Source organism: Paroedura picta, chromosome 3 (genome assembly GCF_049243985.1).
Source record: "Paroedura picta isolate Pp20150507F chromosome 3, Ppicta_v3.0, whole genome shotgun sequence".
Taxonomy (NCBI): Eukaryota; Metazoa; Chordata; class Lepidosauria; order Squamata; family Gekkonidae; genus Paroedura; species Paroedura picta.
The window spans coordinates 77,929,622-77,955,359 of NC_135371.1; the positions used below are offsets into that span (position 1 = coordinate 77,929,622).

Below are 25,738 nucleotides of genomic sequence, written 5' to 3' on the forward strand. Positions count from 1 at the left end.
ATCAATCCCAATTATAATTAAGAAAAATTGTTTTTTAAAATGCCAGAAAGATATTCAAAATTTTGTTTGGGCAGGGAAATGACCAAGAATTAGTTTTAGAATCTTATCAGGTTTAAAGGAAAGAGGTGGGCTATCTCTTCCAAACCTATATCTATATCATGAGGCTGTTAAATTAGTTTGGATTAAAGAATGGGTGACATTGCAGGATACCAGACTATTAGATCTTGAGGGTTTTGATAGACAATTTGGATGGCATGCTTACATGTGGCATGATAAAGAGAGGATACATAAAGATTTTAAGAATCATTTTGTAAGAAGAGCCTTACTGCAGCCATGGAATAGATATAAAGTTAGGTTAGAGAGGTGTACCCCACTTTGGATTTCTCCTAAAGAGATAGTTAAAGACCAGAAAAGAATATGAGAGATCAGTGGATTAGATACAGAGATATTTTGACTAACTCAAAAGAAGGCACTAAAATGTTGAGGTGGGAAGAAATGTCTGAGGCAGTGGATGGATGGTTTCAGTACCACCAGCTATATGAATGTTTTAAGAGAGACAAAGCAACGGGCTTTAGTTTTAAGAAATCCAGATTTGAGATAGAGATAATAGACAAGGATGAGAAACTTATATCAAAGGCTTATAAAATGTTATTAGAGTGGGACACTGAAATGGAAAGTGTTAAATTAGTCATGGTTAAGAGGGCCAAGGATCTAGGCTATCCAATAGATATGGAGACTTGGGAACATTTATGGAAGAAACAAATTAAGTTATCAGATAGTTATGATTTGAGGGAAAATTTTTATAAAATGTACTTTAGGTGGTATTTAACTCCGTCAAAATTGGCAAAATGGTCTCAGGATACTGACAAGATATGTTGGAAATGTAAGATAAATGAAGGCCATGTTTTCCATATGTGGTGGAGCTGCCCAGGGATGGTTAAATTTTGGAATAAAATATATGTAGAACAAGAAATTGCTGGGTGTTAACTTCAAAAAGAAACCAGAACTATTTCTATTAGGTATAACGAGAGATGAAATACCTAAAGAATTGAATATATTGTTATTGTATGCCTTAACAGCAGCCAGAATGGTAGTAGCAGAAGTTTGGAAAACAAAGGAGACCCCATCGCTGGAGGATCGGAATATGAAATTATTGCATTTTTCAAAAATGGCTAGACTCACAGCATTGTTTAAGGACACAGACTTAGAAAAGTATAAAAATAAATGGAGACCATTTTGGAATTATATGGGGAAAACATATATAAATTTGGAGTGGGAATCCTCAGTTGAGATTTAAATAGGAGGTTCAGAATTTGTTTATTTGCATTTGTCTCAGTGTACAAAAATTATACAATATGTTGTATAAAGTGTTACTGAAAGTTTAATCATGTTATATTGGAAGACTACAAGATTTATGTTATTATGGAAATGTATTATTAATAAAGTTACTAATAAAGTAAAAAAAAAAAAAACCTCTAAGAAAGAGGATGCAGAAAAGATGCAGGCTCCTGACTGGCCACCCAGACTAAGGGTGTCTGAGTTGGAAAGAAGGAGAGCCATCCAGACTAAGGCTTGCCCTACAGAGGCCTGTGGAGCCTACTGGCTGCCATCTGACTCTAGACTTCATTGCACACAGGTTGGCCGCAGGAGCCTCGGTGCTCTGCGTGCCTGTAGGCCTCAGGAGCAATTGGACCCTTACCATGACAGTCCATGGCAACCCAGGAGTTCTAGCCAGTCTGCTCCTGACCATCAAAGGGAGAGGAGGTCAGTAGGGCTGCCAAGGGGGATGAGAACAGAGGCTTGGACAGGCTGCGCCAGCCCTTTTCACCCCAAGGCTGCCCTAACTGCCATGTCCAACTGCAAATTGCCTCAGAACCCTGACAGAGCTGGCAGGAGGCTGGAGAGTGCTCCCCCTCCCCCCCCTTCAGGCCTGCTGGGAAGGAGCCTCTGACAGGCCCTGACTGAGGGGAAGGAGGCGTTTCGAAGAGCAACGCAGGGGAGTCTGAGGGGAGGGGGTGGGCATTCCTTTTGAGGGGGAGAGCTTTCCCCTTCTTCCAAAAAACTTGTTGACAGGGAGGCCACAGAAAAGCCCCTGTGGTGAAGTCAGTGAAATGCACCTTTTACTCGACTTCTATCATGCCTGCGCACTCATGCGCTTGATTAAGGTCATCAAGACAATAAACAATTAGCTGTGAGGCATTTGTGAGTCATTTTTCAGACAAAATCTCAACTCTCTGCTGTGACCTTCCTCCAACCTTGGGCACAGAAAGTTAACTAGAGGCCCCTTGGCCATCCTTGGAGACAACACTGAGTTACAACTCTCATTAGCTGAAGTGGACAGCATGCTAATAGTAACAAGTTCAACCACTTGCCCGCTAGATCTGTGCCCATCGTGGCTCCTAAAAACAATGGACAAGAATAGGGGCCCCCCTCTAGGAAATAATCAACCTCTCCCTCCCAACAGGAGAATTCCCAGAAGGATTAAAGAGGCGGTGGTGCTCCCATCTCTGTACCCCAGGAGCCTGACAACTATTGCCCCATCTTGCACTTAGCTTTTCTGGGGAAGTTGGTTGAAAGGACTGCTGTAGACCAACTATCAGAATTCCTGGAGCCTATTCCTCAGCCTATTTCAGTTGGGTTTCTAGCCTGACCATGGGGTAGAGAAGGTGCTAGTTGCTCTGGTGGATGACCTCCACAGCCAGTTGGACCAAGGCAGGTCAGCACTGCTTATACTGTTAGATGTTTTGGCAGCATTTGGCACAGTCGATCATGAGATCTTAGCTCACTGTCTTGCTAATGCCAGGATACAGAGGACAGCCCTCAAATGGCTGATCTCCTTCCTGGGGGTTGTAGACAGAGGGTAGCAATAGGAGAGAGAGAGTATCTAGCCATCGTAAGCTCACATGTGGAGTCCCACAGGGAGCAGTCTTTTATCCTATCTTATTTAACAACTTCATGCACCCTCTTGCTCAGTTGGTGCAGAGGTTTGGGCTGGGTTGCCACTAATACACAGATGATACCCAGCTCTTCCTCCTGATGGGCGACCATCCTGATTCTCCCCCAGAATCCTTAGCCTGGAAGCAGTGATGAGGTGGCTCAAACAGAGTCATATGAAGCTCAACCATTCAAAGATGGATGTCTTATGACTTGGGTAGGAAGGGACCAAGCGAGGAACCGTGCCTACCAAACCTGGACAGAGTACAGCTGTTGGTAACTCACTCCGCCAAAAACATAGGCATGATGTTTGATGCCTTCTTTTCCATGGTCATGAGAGTAGCATGGCAGACCTTTTACCACCTATGCCAAGCCAAGCTACTAGAGCCTTACTTGGCCCCAGCCTACCTAAGCACAGTGATCCATGCAACGGTCACACCTAGACAAGACTTCTGCAACTCGCACTATGCAAACCTGCACTTAATCTTGATCCAGAAACAGCAAATGGTCCAAAATGCTGTGGCTAGGATCCTCACAAACACACCTTGGAGATCCCACATCCAGTTTACACTTCAACAACTTTGCTGGCTCCTAACTGAATTCTGGATAAGGCTTAAGCTTTTGGTAATCACCTTCAAGGCCATACACGGTCTGGGCCCACTGTACCTGTCTTTCTGCCTATACCCCCCAAAGAACCCTACGTTCTGTCACCACCCACTGGATAGTGATACCTAGCCCCAAAGAAGCACGGCAGACCTCAACCAGGGCCAGAGCCTTCTCGGGCCTGGCCCCCACCAGATGGAATGAGCTCCCCTAAGAGGTTAGGCCCTTTTCTGAACTACCACAATTCCAAAGGGCATGTAAAAGAGAGCTCCTCCACCAGATATTAGTTTGAGGCCAGCCAACTCAACGACATCTGTTGGGTCCCCAAGCACACACATCCCATGATCTGAGCCATGCTGACCTTTCACGGGTTCATGTTAAAGTTGAGAGTTGTTGTCACACTGTGAATCTGTTATAATATTGTGTTATAATTTGCTATGTTTAATTTTGGAACCACTGTTACGTTACTGTCACTAGATTTCTATGTATTTTCCTGACATTTTATGTAAACCTCCCAGAGCAGTATAGAAATTCAATAAATAAATAAAATTAACGTGGTTAATTTCCAAGTAAGTGTACTTTAAATGGCAAGCTTAAGCACACTTGTCAGGAAGTAAGTCCACTGAACAATTGGACATACTTCAGAGCAGATATGTATTGAATTGTGCTATAAAGGTTTAAACTAAGTACTTTCCAGGAGACTGTAATTTCTAAAGACACACTTGAAGTTTTCTATATCTCAATGTTATTATTTGATGCTGGTGATGAGCTTTGGGTTTTCCCTCACCCATCTAATGATGTGACAAAACAAATGAGTAATATATGAATAAACATAAGGAAAAGGGGAGATATTCTCCCAGTGAGAATGGTACTTGTACTTATAAGATGTCCATGCAACTTTTTAATTTTTTTGCATTTTTTTTGACCGATATAGCATTTTGGTAAGAAAATTAAAGAAAGGTTGCAAGCCAGTTATTTATCACACTTGCTATTTATGTTCAAGAAATAATTGGTTTGCAACAACCAAGACAGGAGGGTTTTCTTATTAATACATTATTAAATCAAATGGAAATATTTATTTATTTAGTTATTACATTTGTATACTGCCCTCCCTTGAGGCTCAGGGTGGTTCACATGGAACGTAGAGAACTATACATTAGAATCATAGAATAATAGAGTTGGAAGGGTCCTCATGAGTCACCTAGTCCAACCCGCTGCACTATGTAGGACACTCACAACCCTATCGCTCATCCACTGTAATCTGCCACCCCCTTGAAACTTCACAGAATCAGCCTCTCTGTCAGATAGCTATCCAGCCTCTGTTTAAAAATTTCCAAAGATGGAGAACCCACCACCTCCTGACGAAGCTTGTTCCACTGAGAAACCGCTCTAACTCTCAGGAACTGCTTCATGATGTTTAGACAGAATTTCTTTTGCACTGATTCCATCCCATTGGTTGCGGTCCATCCCTCTGGGGCAAGAGAGAACAATTCTGCTCCACCCTCTATATGGCAGCCTTTTAAATACTTGAAAATCCCCTCTTAGTTGTCTCCTCTCCAGGCTAAACAGACCATGCTCCCCCAATTTTTCCTCATACGTCTTGATCTCCAAACACATTACCATCTTTGTTGCCTTTCTCTGGACACACTCCAGTTTATCTACATCCCTCTTTAACTGTGGTGCCCAAAACTGAACACAGTACTCCAAGTGAGGCCGAACCAGAGCAGAATAAAGTGGTACCATCACCTCCCATGATCTGGACATGATACTCCATTTGATATAGCCCAAAATCCCACTTGCCTTTTTAGCCACCGATTCACACTGCTGAGTCATGTTCAATGTATGGTCTACTAAGACTCCTAGATCCTTTTCACACATGCTACTGCCAAGACTAGTCTCCTTCATCCTAGCTGTATATGGTCTTTCCTACCTAAATGCAGAACTTTACATTTGTCCCTATTGAATTTCATTTCATTCAGTTGAGCCCACTTCTTGAGCCTATCAAGATGATCCTGTATTCTGATTCGCTCTTCTGTTGTGTTTACTACCCCTCTCAGTTTAGTATCGCCTGCAAATTTAATTAGTACCACCTCTAATCCCTCCAAATCATTTATAAATATGTTGAACAACACAGGGCCCAGGACAGATCCCTGGGGCACTCCACTTGTCACTGTTTCCAAGAGGATGTTGAACCATGAACAAGTACCCTTTGGGTACGATCTGTCAACCAGTTTTAGAGTCACCTGACAGAATTAGATCCATACCGCATTTTACCAACTTGTCAACAAGTTGAACATGTGGAACCTTATCAAAAGCTTTACTGAAATCCAGATAAACTATGTCCACAATATGCCCCTGATCCAGCAAGGTAGTCACTTTCCTTAGACATTGAACTCAGTTTCTGTGTCAATTAACTACAATGCAACAATGGTAACAATAACAACAACAGAAGATAACAGTTTAACATGGAAATAATCAAACAGCTCATGGTTTGGATTCGATACATGGATTCCTGGGAGGGAGGGTCAGGGGCCCAGTGGTGTTGCTGATTCCAGCCGACCTCAACCAAATGCTTGGCAAAAGAGCTCCCTTTTGCAGGCCCTGTAGAACTTTTTAGAACTGATTTAGAGCTGATCCTTTCTTATATAGCCATTCTGTTTCTTAACTTTCCTGAATTGTAAATAAATATTTTCTAATCAGAAAAATCTCTTTCTGAAATTGGCAGCACCCATTGTATGAACAATTAAGTCTCCAAATGGTTATCAGGAAAAAAAACCAGCATTTCCGAGCAGAATCCTGATGCTGGATTCTGCATCTTTATTAGTAGACTAGATATTAAGCCCGCTGTACCCAAAATACAGCGGGCACTAGCAGGGTGGGTGGATGGATGGGCAGAAGGAAGGAAGGAAGGAAGGAAGGAAGGAAGGAAGGAAGGAAGGAAGGAAGGAAGGAAGGAAGGAAGGAATAATATACCCAGGATTTTCTCACCTGCTGCCCACTCACTTGCTTACTTGAGATTCGCTGCCTGAAACTGACTCCTTGTCTGCCAACTTCACCAATCCATCTCCATTGGCACCAAGGAGCAGGGGACACAGAGTGACAATTTAGATGGGCAGAAGGAAGGAAGGAAGGAAGGAAGGAAGGAAGGACAAAGTGAATGCTGGGAGGAAGGAAGGCAGGGAGGGAGGGAGGGAGGTGGGCTGAAAGGGGATGGGGCAGCAGTGGGAGGAAGGGGAGAAGGACCCGTTGTGGGAGGGTGAGGTACAGATGGGTGGTGAAGAGTGGGTGAGTGGGTGGGTGTGGGTGGGAAAGTGGCAGCAGAGGGTAGCAGGGAGGAGGGGGGCTGGGTAGATGGGGGGAAGCCTTCCCCCCTGAGGCCTCTGCTTCAGCGCGGCGAAAGGAGTAGTCCTGCCACGTCGGAGACATGGCGAGCCTGCTCCTTTCACCGTGCCGAAGCAGAGACCTCGGGGGGGAGGGGGAGAAAGGCTTTGGCATGGCGAAAGGAGCAGGCCCGCCATGTCGGAGACGTGGTGGGCCTGCTCCACTTGCCACACCGAAGCCTTTCCCCCCCCAGAGGTCTCTGCTTCGGCATGGTGAAAGGAGCAGGCCCACTGTGTCTCTGAAGTGGCAGGCCTGCTCCTTTTGCTGTGCTAAAGCCTTTTCTCCACCCCCCCCCCCCCAATGTTTCAGCTTCGGCGGTAGGAAAGGAGCAGGCCCTGCTCCTTTCCCACCACCGAAAGCTCTTCCCCTAGCCGCCTCACCTCTGGGACTGACAGGGCCACCGTGTCTTCGACGTGGCGGCCCTGCTGCTTCCCCCGTGGCCCCCTCACCTCCCTGACTGACACTTGGAGGGGCCAATCAGGAGCGGCTTCACGGCTCCTGATTGGCTCCTTTTTTATCCCATACTCCCCCCGCCCCTTTGTCCTCCCGCATTGCCCTTAGCGCTTCATTAAAATCCTTGCCTGCCTCTTGAGTGCTCTGCTTTGTGGCAGATCACTGGCTGACCTGTTCAGCATTCAAGGATGATCACAGTCAGTATTCTTCAAACATAGGAATCTGCCATTATTTCCCAGATAATTCATTGGTCCATCTAGCTCTATATGGACTGGGAGCAGCATCCCATGTTCTCAGGCAAGGTCCTGACTCCCTCGCCTGTCTTTTTACCAGAAATGCTGGAGACTGACAGGGTCATTCTCCACAGTAACACCTCTTTAAGTCTAATTACAATCCTCATCCATGGTTCCTCTATATATTTGCGAAACAGCCTGGGGGGTGGTACATGTCCAACTGTCCAAGTTGGAATAGGGCCAATTGCTGGCTGCACCCTGATTGGCCCTGCTCCTACAGATTCCACCCTCCCTCCCTGGAAGCTAGCCACATTCTTCTCAGACATGACAGAGACAGAGAGAGACACACAGAGCCCTGCCAGACCAAACACAAGCCTTCATTCCCTCCTATCCCTCCTGCTGCGACGGAGACAGAGATAGACAGACAGAGCGAATTGCCCCAAACTGCACACTAGCCCTCCTTCCCGGTGTCCCCTGGATCCCAGCGCCCATTGCATTCTTGCTTGCAATGGGCTTTCTTGCTAGTCAAAAGAATAATTTTGTTCAGACTTGAACTATGAACCTAGGACTTCAGAATGGACAGCATTCACTGCATCAAAGGCATGTTATAACTATTGTAATCCTGAACAAGCCTGCATGGGGGAACACAGATGGGGCTTGAGTTCTCTGTGACACCCTCTGAGGTGCAAAATGGAGTTGCTTGTTAAGTTTAACTTATCACATTTGGATTTTATTGAAATCTAGTTAACAGAAAAGCTGTTAACTATGATGAGCATTGCAGAGGCAGACTATGACTTATGCATCTGACTCTGCTAGACAGGATTTTGCTGCTGAATTTGCAGCCCACAATGGCTGTCATTATTTAGTGCATCTGGTTGTAGTTTGTCATCTATTGCTTCTTTTAGTAGTTCATTAAATACATTAATCATTTTCTGTACATAGAAATGTCCCGTGCACTCCCTGTGGACAAGGCCTGCTTCTCATTTTCAGCTTATCCCAGAAGCCCTGGCCCTTTGCACTACAGTAATATCAGAATCCCTCTCATTTATGCCCTGATGAGGCTTCCAAGTGTCTTTTGTTTGCTTTCCTCAGCTGTTGTGGTCAGATAGTTTTATAGTTCCTCTTTCCAATAAACTGCACACCTTTTCATCTTCTCTTAGTGATAAGAAACCCATCTTATACACAAAGCTATCTTTCAGGTTTCATAACTCCTAGACTCCCCTTCCCAACATGCAGAGATCTGCAAGCATGTAACTGTTGCAAGCATCCAATGGCAAATATATGCATTAACTGGAACATGCATTCTGCTGCTGCTGCTATTGCCATCATGCACAGGGCTTCTAGCACTTATACTACATAAAACCCCATTTTGCTTTCATGATGTAACATCTCTTTATTTTGCATGCCTGAATAGTTGAGACACAATTGTCACATATGCAGTTCTATGGCCCAAAGTAATAAATCTTATCTTTTAGAAACAAGGACTTTTTGCAAGGCCCTACTGAATTGAATCTATCCTTATATATTTATTATTATACACACATTTTAAAAGCGTAATAGATCAAAATTTTGCAATATGTAGAAATAAACTCTCATATAACAAATACTAAACAAGAATTCACATGCTTCTATAACTCCTGAAATCTATGCCAAAATCTACTTATAAGTAATCTTATAAGCTAAGGCTCTGGTGCAAACATTTTGCAGCATAGGAAATGCCACTGAATTAGACCTATATTTCATATGCATTTAAATGAGAATTAGCTCAATGACTAATGTTAACTAAACCCATACAATTGTCAGACCTCAACCACCAACTCATCTCTGAAGGATTCAAGTGGGTAGCCATGTTGGTCTGAAGCAGCACAACAAAACAAAATCAGAGTCCAGTGGCACCTTTAAGACAAAAAAAGATTTATTCAAGGCGTGAGCTTTCACGCCTTGAATAAATCTTTGTTGGTCTTAAAGGTGCCACTGGACTCTGACTTTGTTTTGTTGTTCATCTCTGAAGAGTAGAAGTTTTCCTGGTATTTTTCTCCCAGGGCAAAGAAGAAAAGCTCACACCAAACATATGGGGGCCCATTTGCATTCCTGAGTGCTAGGAATTCTTGTTATATCTTACTGTTTTTCCATTTTTTATATCCATATCCAATAACAGGCTGAATTATATTTCTGGAATTATTTGAACTACTAGTAAAAAAGCCCATTGTTTGAAGAAGACAATGGGCGCTAGCAGGTGGGGACCAGAGCGAGCGGCAGGCGAGGGACAGAGCGAGGGACAGGCTACCTGAAAGAGGAGGCGGGCGGCGTCTCCTCTGCATTTTTTTGTTCTTCTGCGGCTTTCCCGGCGGCTCCATTGTGTTCTGGGGCCATGAGGGCAGGGAGCACCCAGCAGCTGCGCTGTGGGCGGCTGCCGGGGCTCCCAGGGCGCCGGCTTGAAGCGGCGAAAGGCTCCTCCAGGGGATTTTTTTTTCTGCTGGCTCTCGTGGGCGTGCCGGCTTGGAGCTGCGAAAGGCTCCTACAGGGTTAATGTTTTTCTGCTGGCTCTCTTGGGCGTGCCGGCTTGGAGTTGCGAAAGGCTCCTACAGGAGTTTTTTTTTCTGCTGGGTCTCCTGGGCGGCGGCTTGGAGCTGCGAAGGGCTCTTACAGGAGTTTTTTTTTCTGCTGGCTCTCGTGGGCGGCAGCTTAGAGCTGCGAAGGGCTCTTACAGGAGTTTTTTTTTCTGCTGGCTCTCGTGGGCGTGCCGGCTTGGAGCTGCGAAAGGCTCCTACAGGAGTTGTTTTTTCTGCTGGCTCTCCTGGGCGCCGGCTTGGAGCTGCAAAAGGCTCCTACAGGGTTAATGTTTTTCTGCTGGCTCTCGTGGGCGGCGGCTTAGAGCTGCAAAAGGCTCCTACAGGGTTAATGTTTTTCTGCTGGCTCTCGTGGGCGTGCCGGCTTGGAGCTGCGAAAGGCTCCTACAGGGTTAATGTTTTTCTGCTGGCTCTCGTGGGCGTGCCGGCTTGGAGCTGCGAAAGGCTCCTACAGGGTTAATGTTTTTCTGCTGGCTCTCTTGGGCGTGCCGGCTTGGAGTTGCGAAAGGCTCCTACAGGAGTTTTTTTTTCTGCTGGCTCTCTTGGGCGTGCCGGCTTGGAGTTGCGAAGGGCTCCTACAGGGGTTTTTTTTTCTGCTGGCTCTCGTGGGCGCCGGCTTAGAGCTGCGAAGGGCTCTTACAGGAGTTTTTTTTTCTGCTGGCTCTCCTGGGCGCCGGCTTGGAGCTGCAAAAGGCTCCCACAGGGTTAATGGTTTTCTGCTGGCTCTCGTGGGCGTGCTGGCTTGGAGCTGCGAAGGGCTCCTACAGGAGTTTTTTTTTCTGCTGGCTCTCCTGGGCGCCGGCTTGGAGCTGCGAAAGGCTCCTACAGGAGTTTTTTGTTTTGCTGGCTCTCGTGGGCGTGCTGGCTTGGAGCTGCGAAGGGCTCCTACAGGAGTTTTTTTGTCTGCTGGCTCTCTTGGGCGTGCCGGCTTGGAGCTGCGAAAGGCTCCTACAGGAGTTTTTTTGTCTGCTGGCTCTCTTGGGCGTGCCGGCTTGGAGCTGCGAAGGGCTCCTACAGGAGTTTTTTTGTCTGCTGGCTCTCTTGGGCGTGCCGGCTTGGAGCTGCGAAAGGCTCCTACAGGAGTTTTTTTTTTTGCTGGCTCTCGTGGGCGCCGGCTTGGAGCTGCGAAGGGCTCTTACAGGAGTTTTTTTTTCTGCTGGCTCTCCTGGGCGCCGGCTTGGAGCTGCGAAAGGCTCCTACAGGAGTTTTTTTTTTTGCTGGCTCTCGTGGGCGTGCTGGCTTGGAGCTGCGAAGGGCTCCTACAGGAGTTTTTTTTTCTGCTGGCTCTCCTGGGCGCCGGCTTGGAGCTGCGAAGGGCTCTTACAGGAGTTTTTTTTTCTGCTGGCTCTCCTGGGTGCCGGCTTGGAGCTGCGAAAGGCTCCTACAGGAGTTTTTTGTTTTGCTGGCTCTCGTGGGCGTGCTGGCTTGGAGCTGCGAAGGGCTCCTACAGGAGTTTTTTTGTCTGCTGGCTCTCCTGGGCGCCGGCTTGGAGCTGCGAAAGGCTCCTACAGGAGTTTTTTTTTTTGCTGGCTCTCGTGGGCTTGGAGCTGCGAAGGGCTCCTACAGGAGTTTGTTTTTGTCTGCTGGCTCTCGTGGGCGCCGGCTTGGAGCTGCGAAAGGCTCCTCTGGGGGTGTTTTGTTTTTCTCTCCAGCTTCTCGGCGGCTGGAGTCTTGTGTTTGCGTCGGCGGCTCCCTTGGGGTCCGGCCTGACGCGGTGAGAGGCGCTTTGCGCCTCTCGCCGCGTCAGGCCGGGAGCAACTGCGAGGCGCGCTGCGCGCGGCTCGCAGTTGCTGGGGCTGGGAATCGGAGGGACCAATCGGCAGGCGCTTCGCGCCTGCCGATTGGTCCCTCCGATTGTCTGTCGTGAGGAAGGGTCCAATCCGGACCCTTCCTCATCACGGACAAAGCCCACCTCAAGGCCCCTTAACGAATTATTTAGTCCGTGGCGCCCGCGGCGCCACCGGCGGTGTACAGATGTTTTATTGTGAGGCAGCCTGGATCCTTATTTGTTGCTGTCCATCTTCTGTGGTGCTGATCTTATCCAAAAGACTTACAAGTCTGTAAATTCACAAGGCAATATGTGATGATAAGCAAGCCAGCTTAAAACATCATTTGTGCTTATTAATATCAGGGATAAATCACAGACCACCACTCTTGAGTTGGTTTTATCAATTAAGTTTAAAAGAAAAAATAATGGAAGAGGGTTTACACAGAATGTTCTCATTTATGGTAGTCCATTGAATTGAATTGGAGATTTCTCATTAAATAAAACCTGAATATCCACATTGTATGTGTGTGTAAAGTGCTGTCAAGTCACAGACAACAGCAAGGGACTTTCAAGATAACTGAAAAGCAAAAGTGGTCTGCCATTGCTTTCTACTACAAAGTCTTCTTTGGTGGTCTCTCACCCAAGTACCAGCTCTGCTTACCTTCTGATACCTAATGAAATCAGAGTATACTATACCTTTCCACATCCTCATATTCATACTAATTTAGACTTTTTAGTATGGATGGTGAAGACAGATATATTTGCAAGTTTAGCAGAAGTGATTTGAACATGAATCCCCTGCTTTCTGAGGCATTCGTTTTCAGAGAAATTTGTGTTCAGATCATTCCCATAACTTTCAAAATGCCTGTCTGTCTTCATCCTTATTACTGCACTCTATTTGCTGGACCTCCATTAGTTGAATTATAGACATTTTACTTGTTCAAGTTCCAGTACTGAATTTATTAACATTTATTCAACCAATTAAATAATGTGTCATGCACAGTGTGACAACCCCTCATAATTGCCACAATAGCTGAATTGACTGAACACTAATTTATTGAATAATCGAGCTAGGTAGATGAGCTGTAAATGCTTAAGTATGACTGAAAGTGAAACTGGAACATACTTATAATAAGGAGTACTCATAGGTGATACACATTTTAAATTATTACTTTGCATGGAAATTTGACTGACACATCCCAGTAACATCTGCATCAGAAATTGCACAAGTACAAACCAGTCCACAGATTCTTCCTGCCTTGTATTCTATAGTCTGTTTAGGAGTATCATTCTGGCACTGTTGTCAGTGAGTTAATATGTCAGTGAGTGACATGGGCTGAATGGCATTATTATCAATGTGTACATCTTCCTCCCCATTGTTGTTCACCACATCTGGCCACAGCTGAAATACAGAAAGCCTAACATTCTCTGTAGCTATCTATAGCTATTTGCAGGGACCAAGGCTCTAACACTGGAGAAACATGACAGCTTGTAACCACTTGTAGAATGTCCCTTGGATTTGAGATTTATTTATTTATTCCTTTAAATGTTGCCTTTCCACCCAATCAGGGTCCCCAAACGTCTAAATTAGGGAAACTGTTTATGTGTTTTTCTTGAACTAACAATGGAATTATTTTCCTTTATACAAAATACGGCAGGATTCCTAAACTGATTAAATAACTCAGAATATTGACATCAGCCCTAATTCTATTAAATTAGTTCCAGTTCTTGACATTCATGACCTGTCATTCATTAATAGATGTATAACTTTCTCTGTAACATCTCCAACAGAGTCAGAGTGGCTCTGTTCACCCACTTGAGGATCCCTGTCACCAGCAACATATTACTTACTAACCTTAAGACATCTTTTTGCCCTACTGCATGTTGTTCAAAAGGAGATTAGGTGGCAAAAGCACTGCCTGACTAATTTATATGTATCTTCCCTCCTGTCATCACATTCTCCAAGCAATCAATCCAATTTGTGAACTGTACTTTCTAGTTCCTTTTCTTGGACTGCAGATTTAGGTTATGCAAGGATGTAAGTGTGAATGAGGGTTGTTTTCAGCAGCTCAGGATAAAAGGCATGGTCGGGAAAATTAGTGAGCAAAAATATCTTGCTGGAGGGATTGATTGGCAATGACATTTAAAGAGCAGAATAGAGGAAATCGAACAAAGGCAGCTGGTGTGAGGAATAATGACTGGCACACTGAGCAAACAGAAAGGGGACTGCTGTGGTATGTAATGTGCTGTATCATTTTGAGATGTGTGATGCTGAGAAGATACTGGAATGCTAATTGTGAGGCAAAAATCCATCTCAAACTCATTTAACCTCCTCAGGCAGTATATTTCTTCAAAGAATTATTTTGTGGCCCTCTGTTCTCTGAAGAACAGGAGATGATCCTAGGAGCGATAGAATCAGATGCTGCCTCAGAACAAGGCAGCTTGATTGGAGAAGCAACACAAAGAAACATGCAAAAAATGGACTTCTCTATTCACTGGCTGGTAGCTAAATTATATACACTGGGCTTTTGATATTGGTGAGCAAATTAACCCGCCTAAGCTAATTCTACTTTTTAAGAGGGCTGTATTCCTGTTAAGAGCAGTACCAGCTGTAATGTTATGTGGAAGTTGGAAACCTTCTTGCAGGGGTCTTGAGTAGTGAAAATGGGTTTAATGTGGAGGCTAAGATTCAACAAAGGAAGAGGTATAGATTATTAATCACTACAAAAATCACACAATATTTATTTCTTTAACTTAATGTTATTGACAGATAGCACCTGCAAAAATACTGGTACACATATATTATGTGTCTTTTGGTAACCTGAAGATGCCTCTGTAGGTTATTCTAGACAAGGGGGCAGGGGAAAGCAGTTGATCCAGACATGGGTGAGGGGAAATTGAAGACTCACATTCACAACATTACCTTTAGAAATGCTACTTATCAACATTAACCATTAAGTATATACATATTTTGACACAAAATGATAGCTTGGTCCTTGTCTCCTCCTATAACAAAACTAAAATGACATTTTCAAGTTTGTAACATCTTCAGTTTCTCCCTCTACTTCTTGTGCAGCTAAGTCCTAACCAGGTTGACACCAAGTCAGAATTGTAACCTTAAGTTCAATTGACACATTACGTTTGATGCTCTTGTGCCAACTCCTGCCACCCAAATTAAATACACTACTTTGTTATGTGTGAAGTCGTGTCCGACCCATCGCGACCCCATGGACAATGATCCACACTACTTTAGGAGCCCTCAAAGGAGGTAAAGGCAATTATATAAGTTATTTGCCTATCCTTAATGATAGGGCTTTCCCTCCTCAACCTCATATCCAGTACAACAGACCTTCAGCATCCTGAATCATGGTTTCTGCTCTTTCTCTAGCTGTTTTCTTTTTTTTTCCCCAGAGGAATATTTATATCATTAGAAAGCTAAACTCTAAATGTCAAAAAACAAAGAGGAAGAAAGAGAGAGAAGTCTGCCAAGCATTGTTAAATAGGATTTGCAGACCAAGAGAATGTGGGGGAGAGTGAGGGTGAAGGGAAGAACAAACCACAGACCATAATGATGGGGGGGGGGATTCATGGCCTTTTAAATATACAGTCATAGAAGCACTAGCACAACATAGGGCATGGATCCAGCATTAAGAGAGGCATCTGTCAGCCAAGGTCCAGACTTTCCCCAGAGCTTACTGTACAGCCAGTTCCCTAAATACTGCAGGTGCAGACCAAACTAAAACTATGGCTCCCTGCCCTGCCCTCAGCACCAACTAAATCTGGTTACTTCAGCTTGCCACACCACACTTCATTTGGTACCAAACTCGGTAGCTGCAAAAGCAGCCCTGGGTATATTCCAGGGCTTGCTACTGCTGCTGTTGTTACTAGGTAAACTATTGACATGGAACACCCAATACATGCCTGGGAATCCAAAGTAAGCTCCCTTGAGTTCCATGGCAAATGAAAGGAAAATAATAAATCTGACATACAAAGTACATGTACTTTTTGCTTAGCATTAACAAGAGGGAATAGTCACGAAGGTCTTATGCCAGTAAAGGTACTCTGACTCTAGTCACAAAGGTGATTTAAGCTGAATAGTAGGCGAAGCTTTCTAACTAGGTGGGAGTGTTTGGGGTCAGGGACATGGGGGTGATTTTGACTGCATTGTTACATTACTTCCAGGGAAAACCCAGAAGTGATGGTGGGTAGCTACATGAATCACATAAAACTCCCTAGTTTTATTCAATGCTGGAGCGGGAGGACACAACTCTATTTCTAACTAGAAGAACAATTCAGTGGTAAAATAAGCTATACCATCTCTATTGGGAAATGCACATTATGGTACTCCAGTTTTGACCAAATGATGGATAGGGGCCATCTTTTCTGTGTTGCTGTTAGCTAATCAACATAGACAAATTAAAATAGCAGGATGAGGTGGTTTAATTTCTAGAAATGGAATGGAAGTAGTATACCCAGCAAAGACAAGTACTATTGGTAGATCCTAGACAAAACAACTGATAAAGAAGTTCTCAGTTACAACATGGGTTATAAGATATTCCCAATTTCAGAGTGGGTGAAACTTGACCAGGAATTTAAAAAGCAACCTTCTGTCTTTTAAATATGCTTCTTTACTAAGGAAAATAAATGAACTTGTATCATCCATCATACACATTATTCTGATTGCCAGCTACTGACCACACAACAGAGTGCATGCAGCCAATTACTCATCACCTGTTGGATAGCTTGGCATAAGTTACGCAGTCTCCTGAATTTTTTAACTGTGCTTGGGATTTTTGGTTCTAAAGAAAACTAAAACCAACAGGGAACTTCCCTCTAGAGGAGCCTCCATCAGCTGCAATACACTATACATATTCATGTATGGCTGTATTGTTTCCTTTCTCTGTATATTTTGAACATTTAATGTATGTGCATCAGATTTATAAAAGCCTTACAGAAAACCTGAGGTTTACTGACATTTAGATCCTCACTGCCAGTCAATCCAGTGGCCATAGATATTGAGCACAAACCCCAGGTATCTCAATTATGTTCAATTAACATTATTTCAGGGTTTGCAGAATATTACTTTCATACCGCATCTCAGGGGAAGTAATCATATTCAGTCTTTTATTATTAAAATAACCAGATTTCACCTGATTGTAAATACTGAAGTCCGATGGCGGAACTCATGTTCAATAGGCATTATTTTTATTAAATTGCATGTGGAGTCCAGTACACTATAACTGTAGCCCTGTACGCAAGTTACCCAAATCTAATTGATTTCCATGACTTAATTGTGCAGGATTGCAGCCTATGGAAACATGATTCCAGTTGCTTTTATGGCACTCCTGGGATAAACAAGCATAATATACAAAATTTACATAGTATCGTACAACTGAGCTCCAGGAAGTTTAATTACAAAACTGCATTTTAATTGATTACCAGTGGAATAAATTACAGCAGTGCCATCCTGAGAAATAGCGACCAATGTACGTTTGTCAACAGAGAAGCTTTTTTCATTCAACGTGGAATAATGGTTTAATTGCAATTCATTTAAATCTGCAATTGCAAATATTAACGTGTGCCTAGTATACCTCCCATCTGCAAGGTGATTTTAAAGCCAAGAAGGCATGAATGACTTACAAAGAGAATACAAGGAAGATCTGATACTAATTCTTCCATGTTGGTTTTATTTTAATTGCTATTGAATCTGCAGTGGGCAGCCTTGCCAGATTTCAAACTGAGAAAAGAATGGATGTGTACACAATCATCAAGTCCAATTCAAAAGCGATAAAAAGACCTAATGCCTTGGGTAAGGGGATGGTGGTCCATTTACTAATCTCAATGGTCTATACAATTCAGATCCTGGTAGACTTCAAGCAAACAGCAGATGCACTGCATTTGAGGCATTCAGTTGCCATCACATTTGCTTCAAGTTAAAAGTAAAAGCAAATTTGGGGTCCCCCCCTCATGTGCCAAACCCCTGAGGAATTTTACCAAAGCAAAAAATGTTCAGTAAGTTTTGAGACATTTTTTTACAGAGAGCTACCATACTTGCTCTATATAATTTTAGATACAGATGCCTGAACAAGCCACATGCTACAGGGAAAAACAAACTTGTCCATCCTACTACCCATGTTCTTGATCTAGTTCCAAATGTTACCATACTCTTGTTTGTTTGTTGATGCTCACAAAACTCTGATCAACTGCCACTATGCAAGCACCATTTTATAAGTGCCCCCCCCCATGCACACATACTCATAACAATAGTGATGTTGTCATACACAGCAGATAAGATTTGGCTACATGGGGAAGGATGTCACTGCAGGTCAAGAAAGCTAATACATCGTGATAGCAATGCTTTATCACATATTTTCCCTCAGTGAGAGTCTCACTTTTTGAAACTGATTGGTAACATGTTGACATTACAGCTGATAGGTCATGGCATGCCAGTTTGAAAGGGGAGAAAGTGCTGAAGCTGCAGCAGTTCATGGCCTTGAAGGAATTCACTATGGAATGCCACCACTGCCAAAAAGATACCTGGGCTTGGGTCCCTTGGATCTGCATCAAGAAATGCCTTATGTTTGCTGTAAAAAAAAAAATTGAAATCCCCCTCCCCCCAAATCACCAAAAGAGGGACATTTGCAGAGAGGGAATAGATCGACCTTTTGCCTGCCATTGCCTGCCTCTGCACCATGACTCTGGACTTCCCTGGTGGTCTCCCATCCAAATACTAACCAGGGCCAATGCTGCTTAGTTTCTGAGATTTGGAGAAATCAGGCTAGTCTGAGCCATCTAGACTATGGTTGTTATATTAAAATTGATATAAATCCTTGGGTGCTGAATATTTATTTAGTACTACATTTTTCTAAGTAACTTATAGTAGCATACCTGGTTCTCCTCTGCTCCTCTTTATTCTCACAAAATCCCTGTGTACCAGGTAAAGCTGAGGATGCTACTGCCCAAGTCACTCATGAACTTCATGGCAGATGCTGGATAGAAGCTTATGTTGTGTTTATGTATGGTCTTTTGAGTTATTCATTGCTACGATTTTTGGTATGTCGTTTTTTAGTTTATATTCATTTATTGACTTAAAAACCTTTTAAACTCCCACCACATGTGAGATTGTTACACTTGGGCAAAAAAAAAGCACATTGTCACAAGCTGCTTCCATATCTCCATCCGTTAATTTTATCTCACTGTCACTAGTCACTTTGAAGATCCATGAAACATAATTTTGGACTTTTGTTCTCATATTGATTCATAACTTCCATATTGATTCATAACTTCCATTTTAATTTGTGGCAATGATTATCAGTGTTTATTGTTATACAGTTGTTAACAGGCATGCCAGAATGGGATCTTTGAAGGTTGTTGCTGACAACAGAACTCTGAAAATTCTGAGGTGTACTGGATGTTATATTGGGACATGCATGGTCCCAATATTCAGGGAAGGAGTAGATAACATAAGAATGGCTACCTCCTCCCCTTGAGGGTAATTGTCCTCTCAAGAGGCTATCTGTCTGCATCTGGATTCCCTTATACTTTTTAAGCCCAGCTTCAGAGGGAAAAGAAAACCTCATCTGCATTTGTAAGCTGGGGATGAGGAAATGTTAAGCAATCCTCTATTTTCTACTTGATGATTTTGCCTTCAGATCCTGTAATAATGTAATGACAGAAATCCAGGGTTGGGAACCCCTGTGCTTCCCTTGTCATACCCATCATGAGACTTTGTGCTATTTTTCCTAATACAAGAGCTCCTTGCTTGATGCATAATTGGAGAACAAACATAATTGGCCTTGAGAATAAAGGTAATTTATGGTGCACAAAAAATCAGTAACGCGTTCTACATTACTAGGAATGAACCATGTTTGTTTGGACATAATAGTGATATAACATTTTGAAAAGAAATAGCTTAGGAAAGCAATCAAAATTCACATACATTGCAAGAAAATGAAATGTATGTTAGGTTCCCCAGTGATTGAGGTATAAAAAGGGAGTATAAAGGAGACAGAGGTTTTGATTAGTACAGAGTTCTGTACTGATTGTGAAAGATACATGTTTTATTGGTGAAACATTAAGGGGAAGGGGGAGAGGAGAAGCCCCACACTGCTTACAAGTAAAACTCTGCATTTGATTATTGTAGATAACAAAATACTGCAAGTTCTTGATTTAAGAAAAATGAGACTAAATGCAGTTGAATAGTGTGAGTCACCTAGGATAAAGTGTTCTAGATTAAACCTAAATTATCAGATGAAGCTTGTCAAAATTGCTTTTCTGTTACATCTGAGAGAGAAGGGGAGATTGTTTGCTTTTGATTTATCATTGTAAGCACAATACCCTTTCTGTGTTGATTACTTCAGGATAATTAGGGATACAGAATTATAAAATCACAGAGCCAGGAAGCCCCAGGCCTATCAAACCAAATCCACCACCATATACGATCATACTATCTGACTTTCTGATCTGCTAACCAGGATGCTCACCTTGCCACAAATTAGTAAAGCTTGGAAAATCAACAGTAATTATATTTAAACTAAAACTATTCAGAAATGTTTTCTCAGACAGACTATCTTCTTAAAACCTCTGCTTTTGCAGGAAATAGCCAGTTTCCCCAATCATTATAACAACATAGTATTCCTGTGGGATTTGTCTTGTTTTGACTCTGCCATCTTTGCCTTGCATCTAGCAAGTCAACTTTTTCCCTCTCTTTGTCAGTAAACTGCAATCCAATTGTATCTGTCAAAGATGTTCATTTCTGATTTGTCTTCTGACTTAAAGTCATACTCCTTTGAGTTTCTTGTGCTCTACTCTCTGTAATAAGCACAATTTGAATCCACTCTTTGGAACCTGCAACAGTAACATCTTAATAGGAATCACAGAATGAAAGTGCTTTTTTTGAGGGGAGGGGTCTTTTACTAATAATATGCCATAAAATACAGAAAGAAATGAGTTTCCTCTGATGAATCAAGACAATGGAGGGGTATATGTCAGGGACAAAGTGGCAAAATAAGTGGAAGTGGTTCCATTTCGAGACCAGTGGTTTCGATCAACAACTAGCTTCCAAAGATCCAAATGTAATTAATTGTTCACACATATTTAATGTCTACTAGGACTGAGCTACAATAATCCTATAATATCAAATCAATCCTGAGATGGCAGCATGTATTCACAAAGACCAAAACAGGACACCATTTTCATATTTTTGACCACAGAATTTTTTATTTCTCCCATTATCAAACTAAATATTACTTCAGTTTCCACCCTTTCAGAATCAGATGGAAGCCAAATACTATGCTGATTTCTGAAATAATGATCTGTACAAAACTCACTATAAAGGGGATTGAAAGAACATTTTAATTCTCAGAAACAAGTATATGAGTAACCTATTAGAACCTCCCATCTTGCTTTCATTACTGATGGCATCCCTAGCTTTGGATCTGACCTTTTTACGTACTTCTGGTCACTCAGTTTCTGTGGGTTTTTAAACAAACACTACTATATGGCTATCAAAATACACAGAATAGTTCACCCCCTTTCCATTTCCGCTCTGTAATTGTCACACAGGTACTCTATGATAAAACCACATGCTACAAACCCCCAAAATAATGAGGGTAAATATTGGTGAAGAAGATGGTAAGAATACTGTAGTGTTTAGGTATCACAGTTAGTTAAGCCTTCAAATAAAGAAACCATAGAAACTTGGGGGGGGGGAGACTCTCATATAAAACCTTATTAATACTCAGATCATGATGGAGAGTTTTAATTTTAAAGGATCAACCATTACATGTACCCTATACATCCAATGAATAATCAAGCAGTATAAAGGAAGAAAAGAGCAAAAAGAGGCAAAAGTTGGCCTAGATAAGTCTTACTTACAGGTGTAGGTCATTTCAAAGCTGTCACTAATATTTACAATGTCGATCTGGGGAGACAGCTTGGGGGGCTCTGTGAACTGAGACAATGCAGACATAAAAGCTGCATGTTCCTGCGATTGTTGTGTAGGAAATAATCCCCCTGGAGAAAGAAGGAAAGAAAGAAGGCGATTGGAGGGAGATTTTAGAGTTGACATTACACAGTCATTTTCAACTCCAGCATAATGGAACCTTCTAATTTAGAACCCCAAACTTCTCAAAACACTTTCCCAAAACGGTTTGTTGCAGCGAAAGTAAGACATGTCCTTTTGCTCCTTAAAGACTAATGAGTTGTGGCATCATATTTCATGGATTAGCACCTTCTTCATCAGAAGTGAGGAATGAAACGTATGAAATTGGTGTTGATATTCTGTGCAGTGTGATTATTATATGAACTCATAAATCACCTTACCATAATAATCAGGTATGAAGAGTGAATTGTACCTATGGAGAACTGGGATCATTGGGCCTCACTTCCTGGCAGGAATTTTTTTAAAAAAACAAACCCTGTTCAAGGAATATTAGCATTTCTTTTCCTTTGTACAAGATCTAGCTCAGCCACATTTGCCCACACCAATCAGATCTTTCTCAACAACTTGTTGTCCAACTAAAAGGTAGGAACTAAGGAAGGAACTGTGTTATTGTTCAAGCTACACCTGGCTACAAACAGAGGAAGAGAGAAATGAGCAGATCAATTGCACTTTGCCCAGCAAGGCATACCCAGCTCAAGAGCAATAGCAGTTATGCCAAGATTCTGTTCAGATGATGTCAAGGACATGCAGAAAGCTGACTGCAGGAAAGGGAGGGGGTGTTTATTGGATTGGTGTAATTACTGGACTTTTAAAAAATAGTGTAGCAATAGTGTAATCAAATCATCAAGGGTTGCACTGTGGGACCAGTTTTGGAATTTACCTTTGAATTCAATTGGAGATATATTTCATTGTATTTTTCAGTTTGGGAGAGAAGCGAAAAACTGTCACCTCTGAAATGTGCAAATGAGGTCTAGAGTTAGTGGTTGGGTAGAACAAAACAGTTGTTGTTGTTGTTGTTGTTGTTGTTGTTGTTGGCATTCAATCCTCCCATTCCAAGGAGGAAATCAAAGCCATTCAGATTAGTTTAGTGCCAAGCAGAATACTTCCCCCCATATTCAACAGTGTGCCTACAATCCTGCTGCTCTGGAGAAGAGATCGTGCACCAAAAAAAGGGGAGGGTGATGGTAGGGGAAAATCACATCTAGGCATCCGTTGTTGCCAAGGGAGGCACATGAAATGGCAGCCTGCTTATTTCCCCGTTTCCTTTGAGTTCCCTGGCGAGATGTGGAAGGAATCTGGGAAACGAGGACGCAAGCAAGGGAACGCGAACTGCAATAAAAACGTCGGTCCTGCCAAGTATGGGGCTAGCCCTGGATTTGTGTTTGACCCCCGGCTGGCGAGCCAGAGCGCGGCACTGCAAAAAGACAGGAATCAGGCGAAGGGGGAAATGCAGGGCTGCAAAGCAAATATTCTCAGTTATGTTCGGGGGAAATCCACCGGGGCGGGGAATCGCTGAGCGGAGAAGTCTAATGCAAAGGGAATGGCAGGGAAGAGAGTGGACGGCTCGCTAAGGGCCGGACTGTTCCGTCTTGCCTTGCATCGCTCTGCTTCTGCTGAAGAGAAGCAACAAAGGGGCGCAGGCACTGCTTTTCCCTGTCAGGTATCTCCGCCGCCACCGGGCAGGAGAGACCATTTCGGGAGAGAAAGGCAACGTGTCTCTCCTTCGAAGCCTCCCCCTCCAAAGGAAGCGGCCAGTCCACTCGCGAGGAATCGCCCATTGGGGCTGCCTCCATGGTCGAAGCCCTCGGAGCGCAGGCAGGTCGCGTCTTTCTCTCCCCCCCCCTCCCGCCCGCCCGGCGCCCCCCCCTCTCCCCTCCAGTCCGCGAGCCCCCCACGCCACGCATCCTGCCACCTCCCGAGTCGGTCTTCCCTGGGTTCGGCGACGACAGACACACGCCCCGCGCGCCCCGCTCCAGAGGGAGGTGACTGGCGGCAGGCTCGGCGCACTCACCTATCTGGATGTTGCTGGGGAAATTGACCCCCAACACTGCCGCTAGGAAACTGGTGCAGAAGAAGGCAAAAATGTGCTGCATATTCCCTTTTGCATTGGCGAGAAAGGAGCCCAGGTCCAAGCATAGATTGGGGTATTTTCCTCTCTGCTGGCGCGTTTCTTGGGAGGGCGTCCTCTCGTCCGTCTTACGGGGCCGAGGCTGCGTGTCGCCGGCTCCTGGAATCCAGCGTTTAGATCGCCGCCTTAACACCAACTGACAGCAGGATTAACTGAGCTCTCTGAGAGAGAGAGAGAGAGAGAGAGAGAAACCCTTTCTCATCCACAGCCTCCCTCCTCTCGTTCCCTCACACATGCACACACACACAGTCTCTCTCCCACTCTCACATAGCGAGAACTCTTCCGTCAAGCTCATTTCCCTTTTATTGTTATCTCTCACCACAGCTCTCCCGTTTTCCTTCTTTCCTTCCTCTCTCTCTTTTTAGCACGCTCTCTCCTTCAATGTGTGCCGACAGCCCCAGCCCCAGCCTCCCCACCCCCACTCCCACCCCCAATCCTTCCCCATAATGCTTTTGGTAGAAGCTGGCCAGACCACTGGGCCCAGGTGCCCATCCCTAAGAGGCAAAGTTCTATTGGGAAAGGTCTCTGCTCTTCTGTCACCATTCAAGAGGGACATATTGGCTGGAGGGATCTAAGGGCCCCAAGCCCAAGTCCTCCTTACGATTAGGAGCCATTTTTTTTCAAACAACAATGTAATGGTGTGTGTGTGTGGGGGGGGGAAGCAGACCAGGAGGCCAAAAAGGAGGTTTAGGGGAAGGGGAGAGGCTTTTCTCACACTGCTTTTCCTGCTGAGTCTTCTTTTCCTCTTTCTCTGACCATAATTAAGCTCCCCTTCCCATTTGGGTTTCATGGGAGGTGTTTCATACCTTGACTCATTGGGCAGGACAGCCTGCTGCAAATGATTAGATATACCTTATAGCCTAATAATGAAGGAGATCTCTCTCTCTCTCTCTCTCTCTCTCTCTCTCTCTCTGTATGTGTGTGTGTGTGTGCCATGGAGAGAGAGGCTATAGGAAGGGAAGGTGCTGGTTTTCACAGTGATGGTCTCCAAGGTTCAAGCAATGTTACAGTTAACAGCTTTGCTTCCCACTCTACCCATCCCTTCTGGGATTTGGAAACATTTATTTGGTAAATGCAAATGCAGAATGGAGGAGGAGGGCATCGTTCAACAGCTGTTATTTAGTATTTGTATTCGTATGAGGGGGAACCAGCTTTCGAAGTCAAGAATAGGGTCCTAGCAGCCCTCCGCTGCAGCTTGTGCCAGCATATCTACTGGTGAGTTGTCATTAATTAAGATACTTGTATCTATGACTATATTTATGTCTATAGCTCATCCTCTGCCATAAATCTAGAAACATACATTTAGAATTTAAAGCAAGGGATTAAAATGCTTCTGGAGCTTCTGCATTTGTCTTTTGTCTAACAACTGGATTAACTGTAGCTGTACCTGTATTTATCTTCTATTTAATTGGTTTAACAAGAGAAGCCCATGCACAAAACTTATTCTAGTAGAACCAAGAAACAATACTCAAGAATGCAGCAAGGAAGAGGCAGGAATATTCTGATAACAGCAGCATTGCTAAATAGAGGGGGCAGGTTCAGTACATACCCCAATAAGTATTTCTGACCAGATGGGGCTGGTGATTGGGCAGCCTTCTTCCAATCCTACAGGGGTCTGAGCACTTTGATTTTAAGCCAACCATTAACACAAAATATCTTTTTTGGCTCCAGGGACTATGTTCAGGGTTTCAGAAATCCAGACAGACAGAAATAAAGTCCCAAAGA

General features: G+C 43.7%; 1 protein-coding gene across 6 annotated transcripts in view; it reads right to left on the reverse strand.

Moving 5' to 3' along the window:
• GRIA1 (glutamate ionotropic receptor AMPA type subunit 1) overlaps nucleotides 1-24,407 on the reverse strand; it is a 436,679-nt gene extending 412,272 nt beyond the window's left edge. For 2 of the 6 annotated variants that reach the window (XR_013229187.1, XR_013229186.1), the window contains exons 1-2: nucleotides 23,897-24,162; nucleotides 21,819-21,956 (exon numbers count right to left, since the gene is read on the reverse strand). Coding sequence is in view for 4 of the 6 variants with exons in the window: in XM_077326499.1 (XP_077182614.1) it covers nucleotides 21,819-21,956; nucleotides 23,897-23,978 (220 nt within the window). In the remaining 2 variants the exon portion in view is untranslated. Of the gene's footprint in view, nucleotides 1-21,818; nucleotides 21,957-23,896; nucleotides 24,175-24,332 lie in introns of those variants that run through there. The other 4 variants (XM_077326500.1, XM_077326502.1, XM_077326499.1 and 1 more) reach the window with 3 other exon arrangements.
• Nucleotides 24,408-25,738: the final 1,331 nt, after the last annotated feature.